Raw genomic sequence first — 19,783 nt, 5'->3', positions numbered from 1 at the left:
TGTTAAATCACGTGTGTCTTGAAGAACCGAGGTGTGAAAGCTGCTTATATTTATTGGTATAGATTGACACACGGGGTCATGTTATAGGATACAGAACCAGTGTTGTTTTTAGCAGCACATTTCTGTTTTAGTTTTAGTCATAGTCTTTTTGAATAGTTTCCATTTTAGTTTCAGTCACATTTTAGTCACCTTACCTGCAATGTTTTAGTGTTTAGTCTAGTTTTAGCCGACTAAACGTCATACGATTTTAGTCGACTAAATCTACAGTTGATTTAGTCGACTAAAATGTGTTTTGGCGGGCCTTGATGCCGTCGTAATGACTGTTTTTACATTTGCTGAAAATAGCCGATCTACAAGTGAGCTTGTAGATCGGCTATTTTCAGCATGCAACCAAGTGTAAAATGACTTATACTGCATCTCTTGTCCACTAGTCCCTTCCTAACATTTTAATCTAGTTTTCTATTTGTATGACGAAACACTTTTCTATCTATGAAAAGGTAGTCGACGAACATTTTTCGTCTTAGTTTTAGTCGACGAAATCAACACTGTGTATCAGTGTTGATTTTGTCGACTAAAACTAAGACGAAAGACTATCTTTTATATGTATTTGTAGATTGACACAGTCGTCACTGTCGGGTGAAAACCCTTTTTCAATACTTTTGTGTGACGTACTCTCATTACAGTATTACGAAGGAAAGACAATGACATATTGGAGATACAAGGTTTTGGGTCTGACAACAACGTTCTATTAGGATTACAGACTATAGGTTTTATTGACATAGGTCATGTTAGGATACACACTCATTTTTTGTTGAATTTATGTCAAGGAAGGCATGGGACCTGCTTTAAAAACCTGGTTGAATAAGGACCGTGTGCGTATATAGCCTATTCATCTGATTAAACAACGTCTATAACAAGTAAGACACGTAAACGCGGGAAGCGAACGAAGCTTTTGTGGCAGTCTGACACACACACACACACACACACACACGCACACGCGCACACACACACACACACACACACACACACACACACACACACACACACACACACACACACACACACACACACACACAGAGACCTCTGTATCGTTCCAATTTCAGTTGCCCTCTGGTGGCGGGCGGGTGGTGTTACAGCGTGACACACAGACAGACAGACACACAGACAGACAGTTTTGGTCAGCTTCTATAGTTAGTGCTCACTTCGTTCGCAATAAAATCCTATACAATTATTTATTTCCCACATTTGGAAACGGATACAATCACGAAGGTTCAATCACGAAAACTATTTTATTCTTATTTTTTTACTGGGATCTGTATACATAAATAAATAAATACACAGTAAAAATGTGGGTGTTATTTTAACTCCACGTGTGTGTATACAAACATAACCAATTATGGGGCCCAATTTGGTTACAGCAAGTTAAATGAACATGGAGGATTTGAGCTGTGTACACACAGGGCAATCAACTGCTCAGCAGCAACCCATTATTCCACCAAACCTTCTAATAGGAAATAACAAAATGACAAATAATAACTGAAACCACGTGCCTGGAGGAAAGGGCACACAAAAACCAAATACGCCAAGGTTTTTACCAACTGTTTAACCCCCTTTTTCTCCCCAAATTATAGTCGTCGTTATGACAATTGATTCCTCACCCTATGAACACATTTTGTGGGTTGTCACTGCTGTCGTGTCCTATACTGACTCAGTCACCTGCCAGCAAGGAGCCCCCACCGGGAGGATGCGTCGTAGAGGCTTCGTTCTATACTCTTCCTGCCCAATTGACCATTTGCAGACCGTGGCCATGTTTCCATCAGAGTTTGGAAGCACTCGTTTTCAGTAAAGCAATGTCCTGCTGCCTCCTGCATTATGTGCTAATTCAAAACAGGTGGTACGCAGGGCAGTTGAGGGATATCTAACGAGCACTTCCAAACTCCAGCACTTAGAAAAAGAATCATCTGCAAGGACACAAAGTAGCTCATAACATGTATACAGTGGATTTGTATGAAACAAACACTTTGAGGATAGAAAGAGAATAATTCAAGCTTTTCGTACAGCTGCAATGCTGGTGAGTTTGACGTTGTGTAATACAATCAGATAGGACTGTTCTGTTTGGATGAATGGGCTGTCTATGGGAAGTTGCACCTATAGGTAGCACCTTGCCATTAACTGCCATGGCCGCGGTCTGCATATGGAGAATACTTGCCGCCCCACCAAACCCTGTATAGGTCAAACTATATGCATTGACTGATATCATCACCCTCCGTCTTTTGAATTGTCACTTCACTGCAGTGTTGTTTTTGGTAGCAAATTTTGATTTTTAGTTTCAGTCATAGTCTCTTCAATAGTTTTAATTTAAGTCTTAGTCACATTTTAGTCACCTGGAATGTTTTAGTGTCTAGTTTTAGTCGACTAAACGTATTTTGAACAAAATGTATTTTGGCGGGCCTTGATGACGTCGCAATGACTGATGAGCCGATGAGCCGATCTACAAACCTACAACGCGTCGCAACAATTAGTTGTCATTTTACAACTAATTGTAAAATGACTTATAGTGGATCTCTTGTCCACTATAGTCCCTTCCTAACATTTTAGTCTAGTTTTTATTTGTTGACGAAATTGTCAGTATATTTAGTCTTAGATTTAGTCATCATAGCTTAAGTTTTCATTTAGTTTCCATTTTATTTTCGTCAGTGGAAAAGGGTAGTCGACAAACATTTTTCGTCTTAGTTCTAGTCGACGAAATCAACACTGGTGCACTACTGTTATAGGCTACACACACACACACACAATTTGGTGATGTTCACTTCTTGGATTCTAAACAGACATGTCATGCAAAGTGTCCTCGAGGAGCCTGCATGGTGGCGTAATTCTCTGCTGGTCCACAGAGTCCGAGCTCCCCTGATCCGAGTCCCCGGTGAGGGAGATTTATGACCCTGCTCTTAAATCGATGGGGACTCTCTTTGAGGGGCCGTACCTTTTTAATGGCCCTGCTTTTAATTCAAGGGGACTTCAGACTCCTTCAGCCGCTTTCATTTTCATATGGGAACGTTGTTTTGTATGTATGAATACTGTTCATGGTACATTTTAAAAGTAATGTCAGATTTCTTTTTGCTAATCAGGCCTTTTACTGTGAAGAAATACGTTTGGTTTTCTCATAGAACTTTCCACTGTAATGCATTGTTTTTGTTCCGTGCTGCTATACTCATGGTGATGGTGTGGACAGTGTTGTTTCTTTGCAGCAAATTTAGATTTTTAGTATTAGTCCTATAGTCTCTAGAATAGTTTTAGTCACATTTTAGTCACCTGGAATGTTTTAGTGTTAGTCTAGTTTCAGTTGACTAAATATCGTAAGATTTTAGTCGACTAAATCTACAGTTGATTTAGTCTAACAAAATGTATTTTGGCGGGCCTTGATGCCGTCGTAACGATATATACAAGCTTACGAGCTTGTAGATCGTCTATTTTCAGCATGCAACTAATTGTAAAATGACTTATACTGGATCTCTTGTGCACTATTAGTCCCTTCCTAACATTTTAGTCTAGTTTTTATTTGTTGACGGAATTGTCAATATATGTAGTCTTAGTTTTAGTCATCATAGCTTAGTTTTTTATTTCGTTTCCATTTAGTTTTCGTCAGTGAAACAAGGTAGTCGACGAAAATCTTTTGTCTTAGTTTTAGTCGACGAAATCAAGTGGAAATATATTACAGTACGTATATACTGTATACCTTTGTTGACCAGTGTTCCCCAGGGGTCAACAAGGGTATACATAATGTACAGAATGTATGGTTGAAGTGGTTAAAAAATGTATACTATATACTATATATTCATTTCATTTTTTTATTTTTTTTATTTTTTTTGGGGATCTGATTTCAGTTCACACTGAAATTTGTCTTGCGACACAGCAGCCAAGTATATGCAGAACACATATACACACATTTGACATACATAAAGACATGAAGACAAGAGCAGTGTACCTCTATAGACCTCTCTTTTAGCCTTTCGGCTAATCTTTCCCGAGAGTCCAGTCAGGAATAAATTAAAACATTTACAGATTACATTACATTACATTACATTACATTACATTACAAAATACACTGATGCTAAAAGGCAACAGTCAAGTATCACAGAGTAAACAAAAGTACCTATACCTCTATAGTCCTCTACTCACTCATCTTCACACACGCACGCACGCACGCACGCACGCACGCACGCACGCACGCACGCACGCACGCACGCACGCACGCACGCACGCACGCACGCACGCACGCACACACACAGACACGCACGCACGCACACACACAGACACACAGACAGATATACAGTGCATTCACCTATCTATAGTGGGCTATATGCATGTCAGGGTGGTCCTCTTCCCTGAGCCAGCTGAAAACCTGACCGCATACCAACATGCAGCCGTCCCCAGTTCCTGCCTACTGATGCATGTGTGTCCCTATAGCGATGACATCAGGGAACGACAGTTTTCTACCTCTGGTCTGCTTTGAGGCAGGACTCTCAGAGAAGAAGGGAAGATATAACCAACCTCATGATCAGCTCTGTAGCAGTGGCCGGCAAACTGTGTTCTTCTGGATCGGACCAGTGAAGAAGCACGGGGAAGGTTGCCGTATATTAGAGACGTCGATGGGTGGCTCTTCCAAGACAGATCTTATTATATTAGTTAACTATGGAATCGCGCATTTCCCATGTGTTAGTCACGCCTCCATATATGGTCATGCCTTATGACATCACACCTCCATATATGGTCATGCCTTGTGACACCATGCCTCCATATATGGTAACGCCGGCCTCGTGTCATCACGCCTCGTCACACGTCATGCCACCATATATGGCCGTCTCCATACATACTGTATATGAAGATCACGACACCGACCTCATCTAACCCTGGATAACCATACATGGAGAAGACTGGATTATCACCTAGATCTGCATATATGGAGCCTGCCAGCAACTCTACATCTGGCCTCAAACCCTTAGATCTCCATATATGGAGCTGACCTGTTCTAACATTCCATATGTTGATCTGACCTCATCAAACCATGTATACTCAATACACACTCCATATATGGCCAGTACAGAATTAATTCCATATGTTTATCTGACCTCATCAAACCCTGTCAATACACACTCCATATATGGCCAGTACAGATGTTGATCTGACCCCCCATTCCAAAACGCCAGCACTCGCCCAGCAGTCTGCCGTCACCCAGGTGGATGCGTGCACGCGACCTCGCCCTCAGGGCGTCTTACTGGTAGGCTATATATATATATATATATATATATATATATATATATATAATATATATATATATACATATACAGTATATATTAGTGTAAGTGCCATCCAGCCGTTTCTCTAATGATATACCATATTGGGACCCAGATTATGTGGGTCGCAACTCGCGAACCAATTTTTATGGGTTGTGAGTAAACGGTTGCGGTTCCTAAATTTTGTTATCTTATTTCAAAAGTAATACCCCCAAATACCTTTCACATATATTTTCACTATATTTTTAAGTAAAAAACAAATTCAAAGAATTCCATAAAACATAAACAAATAAATAAATACAAATCTATGTATTTAAAGGGGGAAAGAATACAGGGTCCTGGGGGAACATACTGTAAGACGTCTCTTTTGGACGTCAACCTAAAAGGTTTGTGAACCCCTGCTGTAGAGAGTATTGGTTCTGCTATGAGGCAAAGGTAAAGCACCGTTTATCCTATTTAGACCTGAGGACGATTCTCAAATGCCTTCTAAATCCTGACAGTTTTCTGAAAACCCCCATGTTTCTATATCAGTGGTTCTCAAACATTTTCATATGTATGTATCCAAAAATATATGTAATTGGCCGCCGACCCCCATCTGAAAATATGTTGTTCCATGGGACAACCCCCCAGAAGCAAAGATTTGAGTTAAAAATGTTCGCTCTGAAAGAATATATATTCAAACATTTGGGCCACATTTTCACGATTTTTCAAAAATAGCAGACCTACAAGCTCGTAGCGCTGCACTCGGTGCCACGCTATGAGCTTGTAGATCTGCTATTTTTCAATTGCTAAGAGTACTGCTAAAAACACCGAAAGGGGTTCCCGCCCCAAAATGGGTTATAGCAAAAGGCCGATGCACACCTCAAAAGGCTGGTGACAGATGCGTGGGGCAATAGAGCATATAATGAAAAGGGTATATCTTTGAAAGACAAAGAAGAAGAGGTCCCGCAACACTGTCAAGACACTTGCCAAAAAAATGTTGCTCTTTATTTGGTGGACGTTTCGGTCGCTTGGACCTTCATCAGGACAGACAATTATTGTCAACATTGTCAACTAGTCTAGTAGCCAGCCCATAGAGCCCCATTGTGAACCCGGACATGTTGAGTACACCAAGGTTTTATGTTAGAAATGTTGAGTATGGGTCCCCAGCATGTAGAAACTGCCGGATGCTAACTTGCATATGTTGAGCAATTTTCATAATTGGCATAATATGTGACCATACCAATTACAACCTATAGAAGGCAAAATGTTCACAATGTCATCATGCTTGGAATGGATTCAGCATCATGAAAACCCCCTAGTTTGACACATCACATGCTAGATAAAGCATGATGAAATTTTGAATATTTTGCCTTCTATAGGTTGTTAATGGTATGGTCACATACAGTCCCATCCCCTTCGTCTGTTCCGGGCTGACATCTGCCAATTATGAAAATTGCTCAACATATGCAAGTTAGCATCCGGCAGTTTCTACATGCTGGGGACCCATACTAAACATTTCTAACATAAAACGTTGGTGTACTCAACATGTCCGGGTTCACTTTTTGGCTACTAGACTAAACATTGTCTGCCCTGATGAAGGTATAAGCGACCGAAACGTCGACCAAATAAAGAGAACATTTTTTTGGCAAGTGTCTTGACAGTGTGCGGGACCTCTTCTTCTTTGTCTTTCAAAGATACCCTTGTCAGGTAAAAAGCACAGTTAAAGTGAGGGCACGGTCGGTAGTGCTGTCGCCTCACAGAAAAAAAAAAGCACAGTTAAAGTTTCAAGACACTGTATAGTGGACAATGTATATAACAGCAGGAAAGCTACAGGCAAAGACAGCGAAACAGAAAGGAATCAATAGGAGTGTAAGTGGTTGGCACAATACTGTTTAAGTCAGTGTATCTGGAAAATGAAAAATAATAAATTGTTCCACCTTTTAAACATATATAGGCCTACAGTAATTTAACTAACTTCTCTGCTGTCAGGGAAAAAACCCAAACATTTAACCCATTTAGACCTGAGGAGGATTCTTAAAAAAAGTCTTCTAAATCCTATACGTTTTCTGAAAAACCTACGTTTCTATGTCAGTGGTACTCAACCTTTTTCATGTGCCCCAGAATGATCTGTATTTGGCAAACAAAAATGCTTATTTCTTTCCCTAATTGTTCCATATTGAAATGATAAAATGATACTTTAAAAGAGGTCTCATGGGCCCACAGCTCATCAAAGCCAATGACCTGCACGTAAAGCCTTCATTTCCACCTAAACAGTGGAGTGTATATGATGTGTGGGGCTTTTAGCCGACCTGCTCTTTACACTCAATTCCCCTCATTCAGGTCCATCTTTATTCATTACACACTAAGGACATTCTCCTTGTGAAAATAATGAAACATTACAAAGCTTTTTAATTTGCCAAAACATGCCGATTACTCTGTTATTTGCAATTACAGCAGGGTATGTCTCAAATCACTTTGACGCGTTGTGAGCTTGTAGATCGGCTATTTCCGGGGGGGGGGAAAGGTTTGGTGTGTATACAGGGAAAAAAGAGCAGACCAAGTAGGTCAAGTACAAAGTATTGAGGGTTTATGTGCGTGTTAAAATGTCTGGGGAAACACATTTAACATAAATCCAATATGGATAAGGGGTCCTTGATCTGAGAAATGCATATATATACACCTAACTTCATTTTGGAAGTAAACTCTACCTGTATATTATATACTTAATCCATTCTGTACGGGAACCCCTTTTGGTGTTTTAACTAAGCATTATGTTATACTTTAGCTATTTTTGAAAAATTGTGAAAATGCGGCACAAATCTTTGAATATATATTCTTTCATAATACTTTTTTTTTCTCAACGTCAGGCCTAAATGGGTTAACTTTATTTTGTAAAGTAAACTGTACCTAACTTGTTTTTGGAAGGGAACTGTACCTACAGTCTATAGGCTATACCTCACTTTATTTCGGAAGGAAACTACCTACGGTGTGCGTGCGTGCGTGCGTGCGTGCGTGCGTGCGTGCGTGCGTGCGTGCGTGCGTGCGTGCGTGCGTGCGTGCGTGCGTGCGTGCGTGCGTGCAGTATATATAAATATACACCTATAACTTCCATGGGGGTGAACTAATTTAAGACTGCACCATGAACCCATTTATATCCTGCGAGACATTTTGCACAGCTGCATTTGAAAGCAGAGATAGCAGCAGCCAGCCAGGAGGAAAGCAGCATGCAAGGGGCCGAGATATCCAGTGTACCGAGGAGGCAATTTTTTGGGGAGCAAAAAGCTGCCTCTTGTACATTTTGTTTGTTTGTTTGTATGTTGGTTTTTTTGTTTGTTTGTCTTTTGCAGCTACGCTGGAGTGAGCAGAGGAGCATGTGACTAGGGGGGGGGGTGGTGGTGGGGGGGTTCACTTGGTTAGGTTGGGGGGCGGGCGGGTGGGTGGATGGACGGATGGTGGGGGGGGGGGGGGGGGCAGTGGGAGGGCAGGGGGGGGGGGGGGGGGTCTGTATATGCCCGCCAGCCTCTTTCTTGTTGATCCTCAGGAGACCATCTGCGCTGGGGGCATTGATTAGACTGTGTCTGCTGGGATTACATCTTTGCGGTTGCCATGCCAACTAATCAGCTGATTTTTTTTTCTCCCCCTCTCCTCTCTCTCTCTCTCTCTCTCTCTCTCTCTCTCTCTCTCGGCCTCGCTCTCTCCATCTATCTGGTGATCCGTTTCCCAGTCTCATGCGCTCCATCTCTCTCTACTCTCTCTCGCTCTACTCTCTCTCTCTCCCTCTCTCTCCGTCTCACTCTGTCTGTCTGACTGTCTGTCTGTCGGTCGGTCGGTCGGTCTATCTGTCTCTCTCTCTCTCTCTCTCTCTCTCTCTCTCTCTCTCTCTCTCTCTCTCGCTCTCTGGTTGTCACAGCAACGAAACATGGAGAAGCGCAAGGGCCCCGGCAAGTGCTGAATTCAGCTAAAGGGGCAAAAAAATATGTTTTTTTTCCCTCTCTCTCTCTCTCTCTCTCTCTCTTTGTCTAATTCTCTCTTTTCCTCGCTCTCTCTCTCTCTCCCTTTCCCTCCTAATTGGCAACTCTCTCTGACCTGAAGTTCTTTTGTTTCTGGCGTCGTCAAAACACCCTCATCCTCCAGATTACATTTATTTTGTTCACATTTTATATACGGAGCTGGTTTGGCTGTGAGGCCCAAGGACAGATGCTCTGAATGACGCCAGGCAGGAGGAAATATTGCCACCATCATGGCGTCCTCTAGTCTATACGCACGCTGCTGGTTCCATCATGGCGTCCTCTAGTCTATACGCACACTGCTGGTTCCATCATGGCGTCCTCTAGTCTATACGCACGCTGCTGGTTCCATCATGGCGTCCTCTAGTCTATACGCACGCTGCTGGTTCCATCATGGCGTCCTCTAGTCTATACGCACGCTGCTGGTTCCATCATGGCGTCCTCTAGTCTATACGCACACTGCTGGTTCCATCATGGCGTCCTCTAGTCTATACGCACGCTGCTGTTTCCATCATGGCGTCCTCTAGTCTATACGCACGCTGCTGTTTCCATCATGGCGTCCTCTAGTCTATACGCACGCTGCTGGTTCCATCATGGCGTCCTCTAGTCTATACGCACGCTGCTGGTTCCATCATGGCGTCCTCTAGTCTATACGCACGCTGCTGGTTCCATCATGGCGTCCTCTAGTCTATACGCACGCTGCTGGTTACATCATGGCGTCCTCTAGTCTATACGCACGCTGCTGTTTCCATCATGGCGTCCTCTAGTCTATACGCACGCTGCTGGTTACATCATGGCGTCCTCTAGTCTATACGCACGCTGCTGGTTCCATCATGGCGTCCTCTAGTCTATACGCACGCTGCTGGTTCCATCATGGCGTCCTCTAGTCTATACGCACGCTGCTGTTTCCATCATGGCGTCCTCTAGTCTATACGCACGCTGCTGGTTCCATCATGGCGTCCTCTAGTCTATACGCACGCTGCTGGTTCCATCATGGCGTCCTCTAGTCTATACACACGCTGCTGGTTCCATCATGGCGTCCTCTAGTCTATACGCACGCTGCTGGTTCCATCATGGCGTCCTCTAGTCTATACGCACGCTGCTGGTTCCATCATGGCGTCCTCTAGTCTATACGCACGCTGCTGTTTCCATCATGGCGTCCTCTAGTCTATACACACACTGCTGGTTCCATCATGGCATCCTCTAGTCTATACGCACGCTGCTGGTTCCATCATGGCGTCCTCTAGTCTATACGCACGCTGCTGGTTCCATCATGGCGTCCTCTAGTCTATACGCACGCTGCTGGTTCCATCATGGCGTCCTCTAGTCTATACGCACGCTGCTGGTTCCATCATGGCGTCCTCTAGTCTATACGCACGCTGCTGTTTCCATCATGGCGTCCTCTAGTCTATACGCACGCTGCTGGTTCCATCATGGCGTCCTCTAGTCTATACGCACACTGCTGGTTCCATCATGGCGTCCTCTAGTCTATACGCACGCTGCTGGTTCCATCATGGCGTCCTCTAGTCTATACGCACGCTGCTGGTTCCATCATGGCGTCCTCTAGTCTATACGCACGCTGCTGGTTACATCATGGCGTCCTCTAGTCTATACGCACGCTGCTGTTTCCATCATGGCGTCCTCTAGTCTATACGCACGCTGCTGGTTACATCATGGCGTCCTCTAGTCTATACGCACGCTGCTGGTTCCATCATGGCGTCCTCTAGTCTATACGCACGCTGCTGGTTCCATCATGGCGTCCTCTAGTCTATACGCACACTGCTGGTTCCATCATGGCGTCCTCTAGTCTATACGCACGCTGCTGGTTCCATCATGGCGTCCTCTAGTCTATACGCACGCTGCTGTTTCCATCATGGCGTCCTCTAGTCTATACGCACGCTGCTGGTTCCATCATGGCGTCCTCTAGTCTATACGCACGCTGCTGGTTCCATCATGGCGTCCTCTAGTCTATACACACGCTGCTGGTTCCATCATGGCGTCCTCTAGTCTATACGCACGCTGCTGTTTCCATCATGGCGTCCTCTAGTCTATACGCACGCTGCTGGTTCCATCATGGCGTCCTCTAGTCTATAGGGTGTACCAAAATCTCCTGGAGGGGGCGTCAACATATGTGTCACGTGGTAGCGGCCGCCATACTTGCTGGCTTGTCTGGTTTGTTTACATTGAGCGACTATCCGTGTGCTTGTATACGTTCTTTTTTTAAACTGACCTCACAATGGTGCAGACTTGCTCAGTAAATAAGTGCCACAGCAGGTCACGTTGAGGAAATGAGCCAGAAAACGGAATTAGATGTTCAGCTTTCCAGCATGGAGACAGCATCAAGGAACCCAGATTGACAAGTTTACAAAAAGACGTAGAATGGCTTGGATCGGCGCACGGGCGCAGAGACATAATGTTCAACAAAGTATCTAAGCACAGCCGTGTTTGTTCACAACATTTTCCTTGTCCTTGTAATGTATTTGGACCCGACGTTCTTTCTATCCACCCTGGTGTTGGTTCACTATGTTGTCGCCAAGAACGAGCTTAATATTTACAAATACATACCACCGTCACTCTATTCTGAGTGATGTGGGCTAGAATTGAATGTCCACGAGAGGGCCGTCCCAAGCTTTTCAGACACCGCACCCCTCTTGGTGACGTACACGTTCTCACACGCTATACACACGCTGCTGGTTCCATCATGGCGTCCTCTAGTCTATACGCACGCTGCTGGTTCCATCATGGCGTCCTCTAGTCTATACGCACGCTGCTGGTTCCATCATGGCGTCCTCTAGTCTATACGCACGCTGCTGGTTCCATCATGGCGTCCTCTAGTCTATACGCACGCTGCTGGTTCCATCATGGCGTCCTCTAGTCTATACGCACGCTGCTGGTTCCATCATGGCGTCCTCTAGTCTATACGCACGCTGCTGGTTCCATCATGGCGTCCTCTAGTCTATACGCACGCTGCTGGTTCCATCATGGCGTCCTCTAGTCTATACGCACGCTGCTGGTTCCATCATGGCGTCCTCTAGTCTATACGCACGCTGCTGTTTCCATCATGGCGTCCTCTAGTCTATACGCACGCTGCTGGTTCCATCATGGCGTCCTCTAGTCTATACGCACGCTGCTGGTTCCATCATGGCGTCCTCTAGTCTATACGCACGCTGCTGGTTCCATCATGGCGTCCTCTAGTCTATACGCACGCTGCTGGTTCCATCATGGCGTCCTCTAGTCTATACGCACGCTGCTGGTTCCATCATGGCGTCCTCTAGTCTATACGCACGCTGCTGGTTCCATCATGGCGTCCTCTATATACGCACGCTGCTGGTTCCATCATGGCGTCCTCTAGTCTATACGCACGCTGCTGGTTCCATCATGGCGTCCTCTAGTCTATACGCACGCTGCTGGTTCCAAAACACTGTTGTTTTCCTCGACTATAAAACTAAGACGAAAAATGTTCGTCGACTATATATATACCTTTTTTCACTGACGAAAACTAAACGGAAACTAAATGAAAACTAAGCCATGATGACTTAAAACTAAGACTAAATATACTGACAATTTCGTCGACAAATAAAAACTAGACTAAAATGCTAGGAAGGGACTAGTGGACAAGATATCCAGTATAAGTCATTCTACACTTGGTTGCATGCTGAAAGTAGCCGATCTACGCGCTGCGACGTGTTGTGAGCTTGTAGATCGGCTATTTTCAGCAAGTGCAAAATCAGTCATTACGACGGCATCAAGGCACGCCAAAATACATTTGAATCGACTAAATCAACTGTAGATTTAGTCGACTAAAATCGCATGACACTTATTCGACTAAAACTAGACTATAACACTAAAACATTCCAGGTGACTAAAATATGATTAAAACTAAATTAAGTTTCAGTCCAAAGACTATGACTAAAATAGAAATTTGCTGCCAAAAATAACGGGACCCATGTTTGGGTCGTGGACAATTTTTTTTGTATGGGTCACAAACTACAAGTAAATATTCCCCTTTTTTCCGACATTAATAAAATAATAAGGTAGCACTTTACATTAAGGTCATTGTAATTCATATTAATTAAGCTTTAATAAGACACTCATTAACAGTCTTATTAACACTTAATAAATACTTATTAGTATACTTATACTTATTACATATATTAATTCATAAGAAGTTTCTTGTTAACGGTTAATTAATGTATACTAATTGTAATAACTGTCTAATTAACAGTTAAAAAGTATTTATAAGGTTCTTATTAATGGTTTATTAAGGTTGCTTATAAGCATTTGTTAACAAATAATAAGTTGCTAATAAAGTGTTTATTAAGTGTTAATAAGACTGTTAATTAATTTATACTAACGGTTTATTAAGGTTGCTTATAAACATTTATTAACAAATAATAAGTAGCTTATAAGTGTTTATTAAGTGTTAACAAGACTGTTAATTAATGTATACTAATTGTAATAACTGTCTAACAGTTAAAGAGTATTTATAAGGTTCTTATTAACGGTTTATTAAGGTTGCTTATAAGCAATTATTAACAAAGATATAAGTTGCTAATAAGTATTTATTAAGTGTTAATAAGACTGTTAATTAATGTATACTAATATTAATAACTGTCTAATTAACGGTTTATTAAGGTTGCTTATAAACATTTATTAACAAATATTAAGTTGCTAATAAGTGTTTATTAAGTGTTAATAAGACTGTTAATGAGTGTCTTATTAATGCTTAATTAATATTAATTACAATGACCTTAATCTAAAGTGCTACCAAAAAGGATAATTAGGGGTTCACGATTATGAAATTATGACCGATATATCCGATCTCCGATTATTTGCAGGGTCATATCTGCCGATACCGATTCTGACCGATTCCGATATTGTATACAGAAGACCACAATGGAAACAAGCCTATAGGCCCTATAGGGGCTTGGCCCAAAGCCTGTAAATACAGTATTCAATCAATCAATACATAGCATATCATTGCTGTCCGGAGGAAACCTCATAACTCAATTTTTGAGGTTTTTGATTTTATTCCATAAATCAGTGCTATTGAACACCCTTTATGTCTGTGTGTTGTTTCGAAAATATTGAACCAATGGAAGTAGTAAAAAATGCTTTGGACAAAACCTCTTAACTCCATTGGACCTTCAAAATGTCCTGAAAAATGAACATTTTGGAGTTAAGAGGTTTCCTCCGGACTGCAGGAGAGATATACTCTTTTATCTAGTATCTGTTTTCACAACTGAATGACTACTGAATGATATGAGAGTACACAAATTAAATGTAGATTATTATTTTTTTGCTGGTGAAAACCGATTAAATAATCGGCATTATTTTGAGACCGTTCCGATACCGATATAGCATTTTTAGGGCCGATATTGCCTCTTCCGATTATGCTACCGATTAATCGTGCAGTTTGTAGAACTGTTCACAGTGTTGCCAAGTCTAGTCATTATAAGATACTTTGGACTTGTTTATCTGTAAAGTTTCTTTAAAATATTGGTGGTCCTTGACATGAAAATGTTTGAGAACCACTGCTCTAAAACAACATTGGACAATGATGTGCAGTCAGCACTATAGTTGCTTATTTTCCGACTTTTTCGGATTTTCTGACTTGATCTGGCCTGTTAACATTTTCATAGAACTGGCTGCTTGTTTCTCTCTCAAAGTCACGAAATGTGGCAACCCTGGTCAAAGCGGTGTTGTGGTTCCGTGGATGCATGGATGATAATTTAGCGTAAGTGTTTTAAGTGTAATATTATACTTTAGCTATTGAAAAATAGCAGATCTACAAGCTTGTAGCGCGCCACCGAGTGGCACGCTACGAGCTTGTAGGTCTGCTATTTTTGAAAAATCGTAAAAATGCGGCACAAATCTTTGAATATATATACTTTCAGAGCAAACGTTTTTTTTATTTTGACGCCAGGCCTAAATGGGTTATCATGTCTGCACAGAACGTATGGATATGGACTTAAGGCTCCATCGCTGCCTCTTTCTTTAGTAGAAGTAGAAATGTAACGTGTTGCTGACTGTTTACCGAATTACCGTCCCTCTCACAGACTACACAGAGAGCACTACATGTCTCCGTGCAGTCGCAGACAGTGCTCTGCCTGGAGTCTGGACCGCCTCTCTCACACACGCACACACACGCACACACGGCCCGCCTCCTGGCCGCTGCAGACCCATGCTAGCCTGGCTAATAAGCCAGACTAATATCACACAACACTGTCGCGGTATATCAGTCTGGGCTGGCTCCACTTGGATTTCATTTCCCGGGGAACATTTTCTCTTTGACGCAATTGGTCAGAGCTACTGTCAGTCAAAAGTCTCAAGCATTGAACGTCACTGTACCAAAGCCCGCCTATATTGCATACCGTGTCCCGATTGGTCCGACCTGTTCTCTGCTGTAGGAAAGAGGCGTGCTACTGAGCCTCGCCAGACCGTAATCCGCTGGTAGGCAACTTTTTTTTGCCAACGGCTGATTCGGTCTGGTTTATTAACCAGGCTAGACCCATGCTCCCAGACCCAACTTTGAGAATAAGGCGAATAACGGCGATATTTTTTTTTATCGCGCGATAAGAGTCACATATCTTTATTACGTCACCATCAACAGCCAATCAGGGGCCAGGCCTACATACCATACATACGCAGCCGACCGCAGTACGTGCGCGCTCTGCTTGCGCAAGTAATAAAGCACACATTACAGCTGTCACGTGATCCTGTAGGTTTGCTCTTTATAACATTCGACGAATTAGACCCTTCCCTTCACCCAGGAGTCAGCCCAGCTCCGCTTATCCAGAGTTCCAGACATGCAGTCATGTCAAAACTTTGACTATTGTAACTCCCTCCTCACTGGCCTACCGCCGTGCACACTTAAGCCTCTCCAATTGATCCAAAATGCCGCAGCTCGCTTGGTCTTCAACCAGCCAAAATTCTCACACGTCCCCCCCCCCCCCTTCCCCGCTCCCTCCACTGGCTCCCGGTCGCTGCCCGCACAGAATACAAACCTCTGATGCTGGCATTCAAAGCAACCAAAGGCATGGCACCCCTACTGTATATCTTGCACGTCTGATCACTACAACGCTCCACACGTCCCAAACTCTTCTCCCTTCTGGCTCCAAAACTATGTACAGTTGGGTGCCACCGATATTGTCCCTTATCATTTGACCCATTTAGGCCTGACCTCAAAATTTAAAAAGATCCTTCTAAATCCTCCATATTTTCACGATTTTTTAAAAATAGCAGACCTACAAGCTCGTAGCGCGCCACTCAGTGGCGCGCTATGAGCTTGTAGATCTGCTATTTTTCAATAGCTAAATTATAACATAATGTTTAAAACACCAAAAGGGGTTCCCGCCCAAAATGGGTTAACTGTCCTTTTGCGCAGATCACGCAAACCTCAGCAAAAAGAAAAGGACAATATTGATGGCCTCCAACTGTAATGCACGTCCCATTACAATCAGAACTGCAGACTCACTCCCGAAAACGGGTGCTATGACAAGTTGACAACGGGTATTATTAGCTTCTCAAGTAGGCCGGTGGCCGACGGGCACGTACAGGTCTAGTACGTCCTAACTTAAGTCCATAAGTCCTTGGCTTGAACAAAACCGAAAACAAAAAATGTGATTGAAATCACGCCAGTCAATACAAGACAGATCCTTTTTTATTTCCTTTGTCCTTTGGATTCATACTTTGTCACAAGGAGGATTGGTGTATATATACAGTAAACAGTACACAGGTCTAAGTTCACAGCACATTTTGATGCGATGCGTTGTGGGGTTTGAAAATTCGTACAAGGTTAGGGATGCCACGATTAATGTGGTATAACGTGTTGTTCTTGTGTTGTGAGATAAACATTCTACCAGTACCAACCATCATAACAAACGTTGGGTATCGATGTAGATTCGTCATAATGATATTTGGAAGCCTGCTGGGCCGTGTGCATAAACTGACCACGAGTGGCCTAACAATAGCTGGCGTGACAAAAGAGCAAAGCCAAACAACTTGCCAAATACTGCTCTGTTTCTCCTGTAGGCAGTTTGTCTGTGTCCATGAACTCTCAACCCTGTTATATTTGTTTCCCTGTGTGTGTGTGTGTGTGTGTGTGTGTGTGTGTGTGTGTGTGTGTGTGTGTGTGTGTGTGTGTGTGTGTGTGTGTGTGTGTGTGTGTGTGTGTGTGTGTGTGTGTGTGTGTGTGTGTGTGTGTGTGTGTGTGTGTATATGTGTGCGTGCGTGGCGTGCGTGCGCGCGTCAGGTGTGTACTGAGGGTCGGTTGATCCTAGAGTTTGCCTTCGACGACCTGATGAGGATCAAGACGTGGCACTTCACCATCAGGCAGTACCGAGAACTCATCCCCCGCAGCATCCTGGCCATGCACGTGAGTGTGACATCATCAACACGCGACGATAGCTCTGTCTCCCGGGGGTCGTTCAAAGCATAGATATCAAGGTTTCAAGGGTTCACGGTTGTACTTTATTGTTACATCTTGTGCTGGTACATAAGAGTAAAAGTTATTTTGGTTTGGCTTCGTTCAGACCAGAGTAATATAGTAAGAGAGTGGCGACACTATAGCGTTGACTCCCATTGTAACAATGGAATGCGGAAGTGCTCATTCTATCTCAATGGGATAGTTCCATGCCATAGGAGCAATGTTTGGAACTATAGCCCATAGGCACCCGCTTGGCGGTGAGATCAAAGCGTGTCGCTACTCTCCTCCTAATCTACACTCTGGTTCAGACAATGCAGCAGCATAGATGATAAGAACAGTAGAATAATGATTAAACAAAAAAGTCGTAAAAAAGATGAATGGAAAGAAGAGAGTGAAGAAGAGAGCAAGGAGAGAATAAAATAAGATTCAAGAGCATCTAGATATAGAAACCTAGAGATACATCATTGGCCGCCGCAGTTCATTGGAGAGACCTGTAATTGCAGCCACCATATTTGGGATAAAGCACGCTTTTGGACAAAAATAGCGGAAAATAGAAGATCTACAAGCTTTCAAGAGCTTTGAGAGTTTGTAGATCAGCTATTTTCAAGGCTCAAAACTGCACTCTTTATAGCTACTGGAGATGCGGTGTACGACATGGATTTTGAAACAAATTAGTTCAAGTTCAAGAGAAAAGCAATTCTCCTGAATGCTGCCTTCCGGTATAATGCTGCCTTCCGGTATATGGAAAGGAAAGGAGTGGCATTTGTGTTTCTTTCAGAATAGTAAATGCTGCATTCGTGGTCTGGAGAGGGCAGTTGTTTTACAGACGGGTAAAAGGGCAGGGGCTGAAGCCCCCTTTGTGTGCACGTCCCTGCAGACGCCCCAGAGTCGGAGGAGGCATCTACGTCTATATGGTTCAAAGTGGTCTTGGTTATGAATAGTAACTAGAGTGACTGCTGTGTCTCAGCAGTCGGCACCATGAGGACGTTTTGGAAGTGATTTATAACCACGTTGCATTTAAACGCTAACAAAGCAGTTTGCGGGGTTATTATTATTTTATTTTTTTTATTTTTTTACAAACCAATTTATTTGCAGACATCAAAGGACACTGACGATGAAAATGGGTGCTGGGCTGTCGAGGGAGGGAGAGAGAGAAAACAAGGTCAAATGAATAATGTGCTTAATTCCTCAAAGTGTGATACACGTTCTATAGTCCCAGGGACTGAGGGGTTTGTTGGGGATGTCTAGCACGAATTCCCCTGTGCTCCTTAAGACATTTAGGCCTGACGTCGGAATTATTTTCTGAAATACCTCATGTTTCTATCTCAGTGGTGCTCAATGTTTCATGTCAAGGACCCCAAAATGTATCTGTATTTGGCCGCCGACCCCCATCTGTAAATATGTTGTTCCAGGGACCTCCCCCCAGAAGCAAAGATTTGAGTTAAAACGTTTGCTCTGAAAGAATATATATTCAAAGGTTTGTGCCACATTTTCAGGATTTTTCAAAAATAGCAGACCTACAAGCTCGTAGTGCGGCACTCGGTGCCGCACTATGAGCTTGTAGATCTGCTATTTTTCAATAGCTAGAGTATAACATACAATAATGCTAGAAACACCAAAAAGGGTTCCCGCCCAAAATGGATTAAGACATGTTTAACTGTGACTTTCCCTGCTGTGGAGGAATGCCTAAAATAAAAAAAATACTGTTATTTAGTCATTTAAAAATGGGGGGGGATCTTATTTTTCACTCACCCAATTGGGCTTTTAACCACTTAAGCACAACAGTATATATTTAGTCGTACAAGAAAATAGCAACCTTTTGCTATTGCAGTAGGAAATCACACAGTTGATTACAGACATTGTTACTGTTGTACACATTTCTTAAGCAACACTTTATATTTAACCCTTGTTTACCTGAAGGTATGTTTGAGAGGTAGTCACCCCCCCCCCCCCCCCCCCTGTGTGTAACTCAACCTTATTTTTTGGGGGGGGGCAAATCTTCATATGAAACCCACAGTATACTTTTTAAATTGGCCCCTCTGGGCATTCTCGCTAATTCCTGGAGAGTGAGGAAT

General features: G+C 43.0%; 1 protein-coding gene across 5 annotated transcripts in view; it reads left to right on the top strand.

The window, feature by feature from the left end:
• LOC306922246 (LIM domain-binding protein 2-like) overlaps positions 1–19,783 on the top strand; it is a 140,609-nt gene that overhangs the window by 84,259 nt on the left and 36,567 nt on the right. For all 5 annotated transcript variants that reach the window (XM_079499679.1, XM_079499678.1, XM_079499677.1 and 2 more), the window contains exon 4: positions 17,535–17,657. In XM_079499679.1, coding sequence (XP_079355805.1) covers positions 17,535–17,657 — 123 coding nt within the window. The remainder of the gene's footprint in view (positions 1–17,534; positions 17,658–19,783) is intronic.

The sequence above is a fragment of the Electrona antarctica genome (genome assembly GCF_951216825.1).
Source record: "Electrona antarctica genome assembly, chromosome: 1".
NCBI lineage: Eukaryota > Metazoa > Chordata > Actinopteri > Myctophiformes > Myctophidae > Electrona > Electrona antarctica.
The sequence above is the reverse complement of the archived record's forward strand: the minus strand, read 5'-3'. Positions and strand labels throughout refer to the sequence as shown.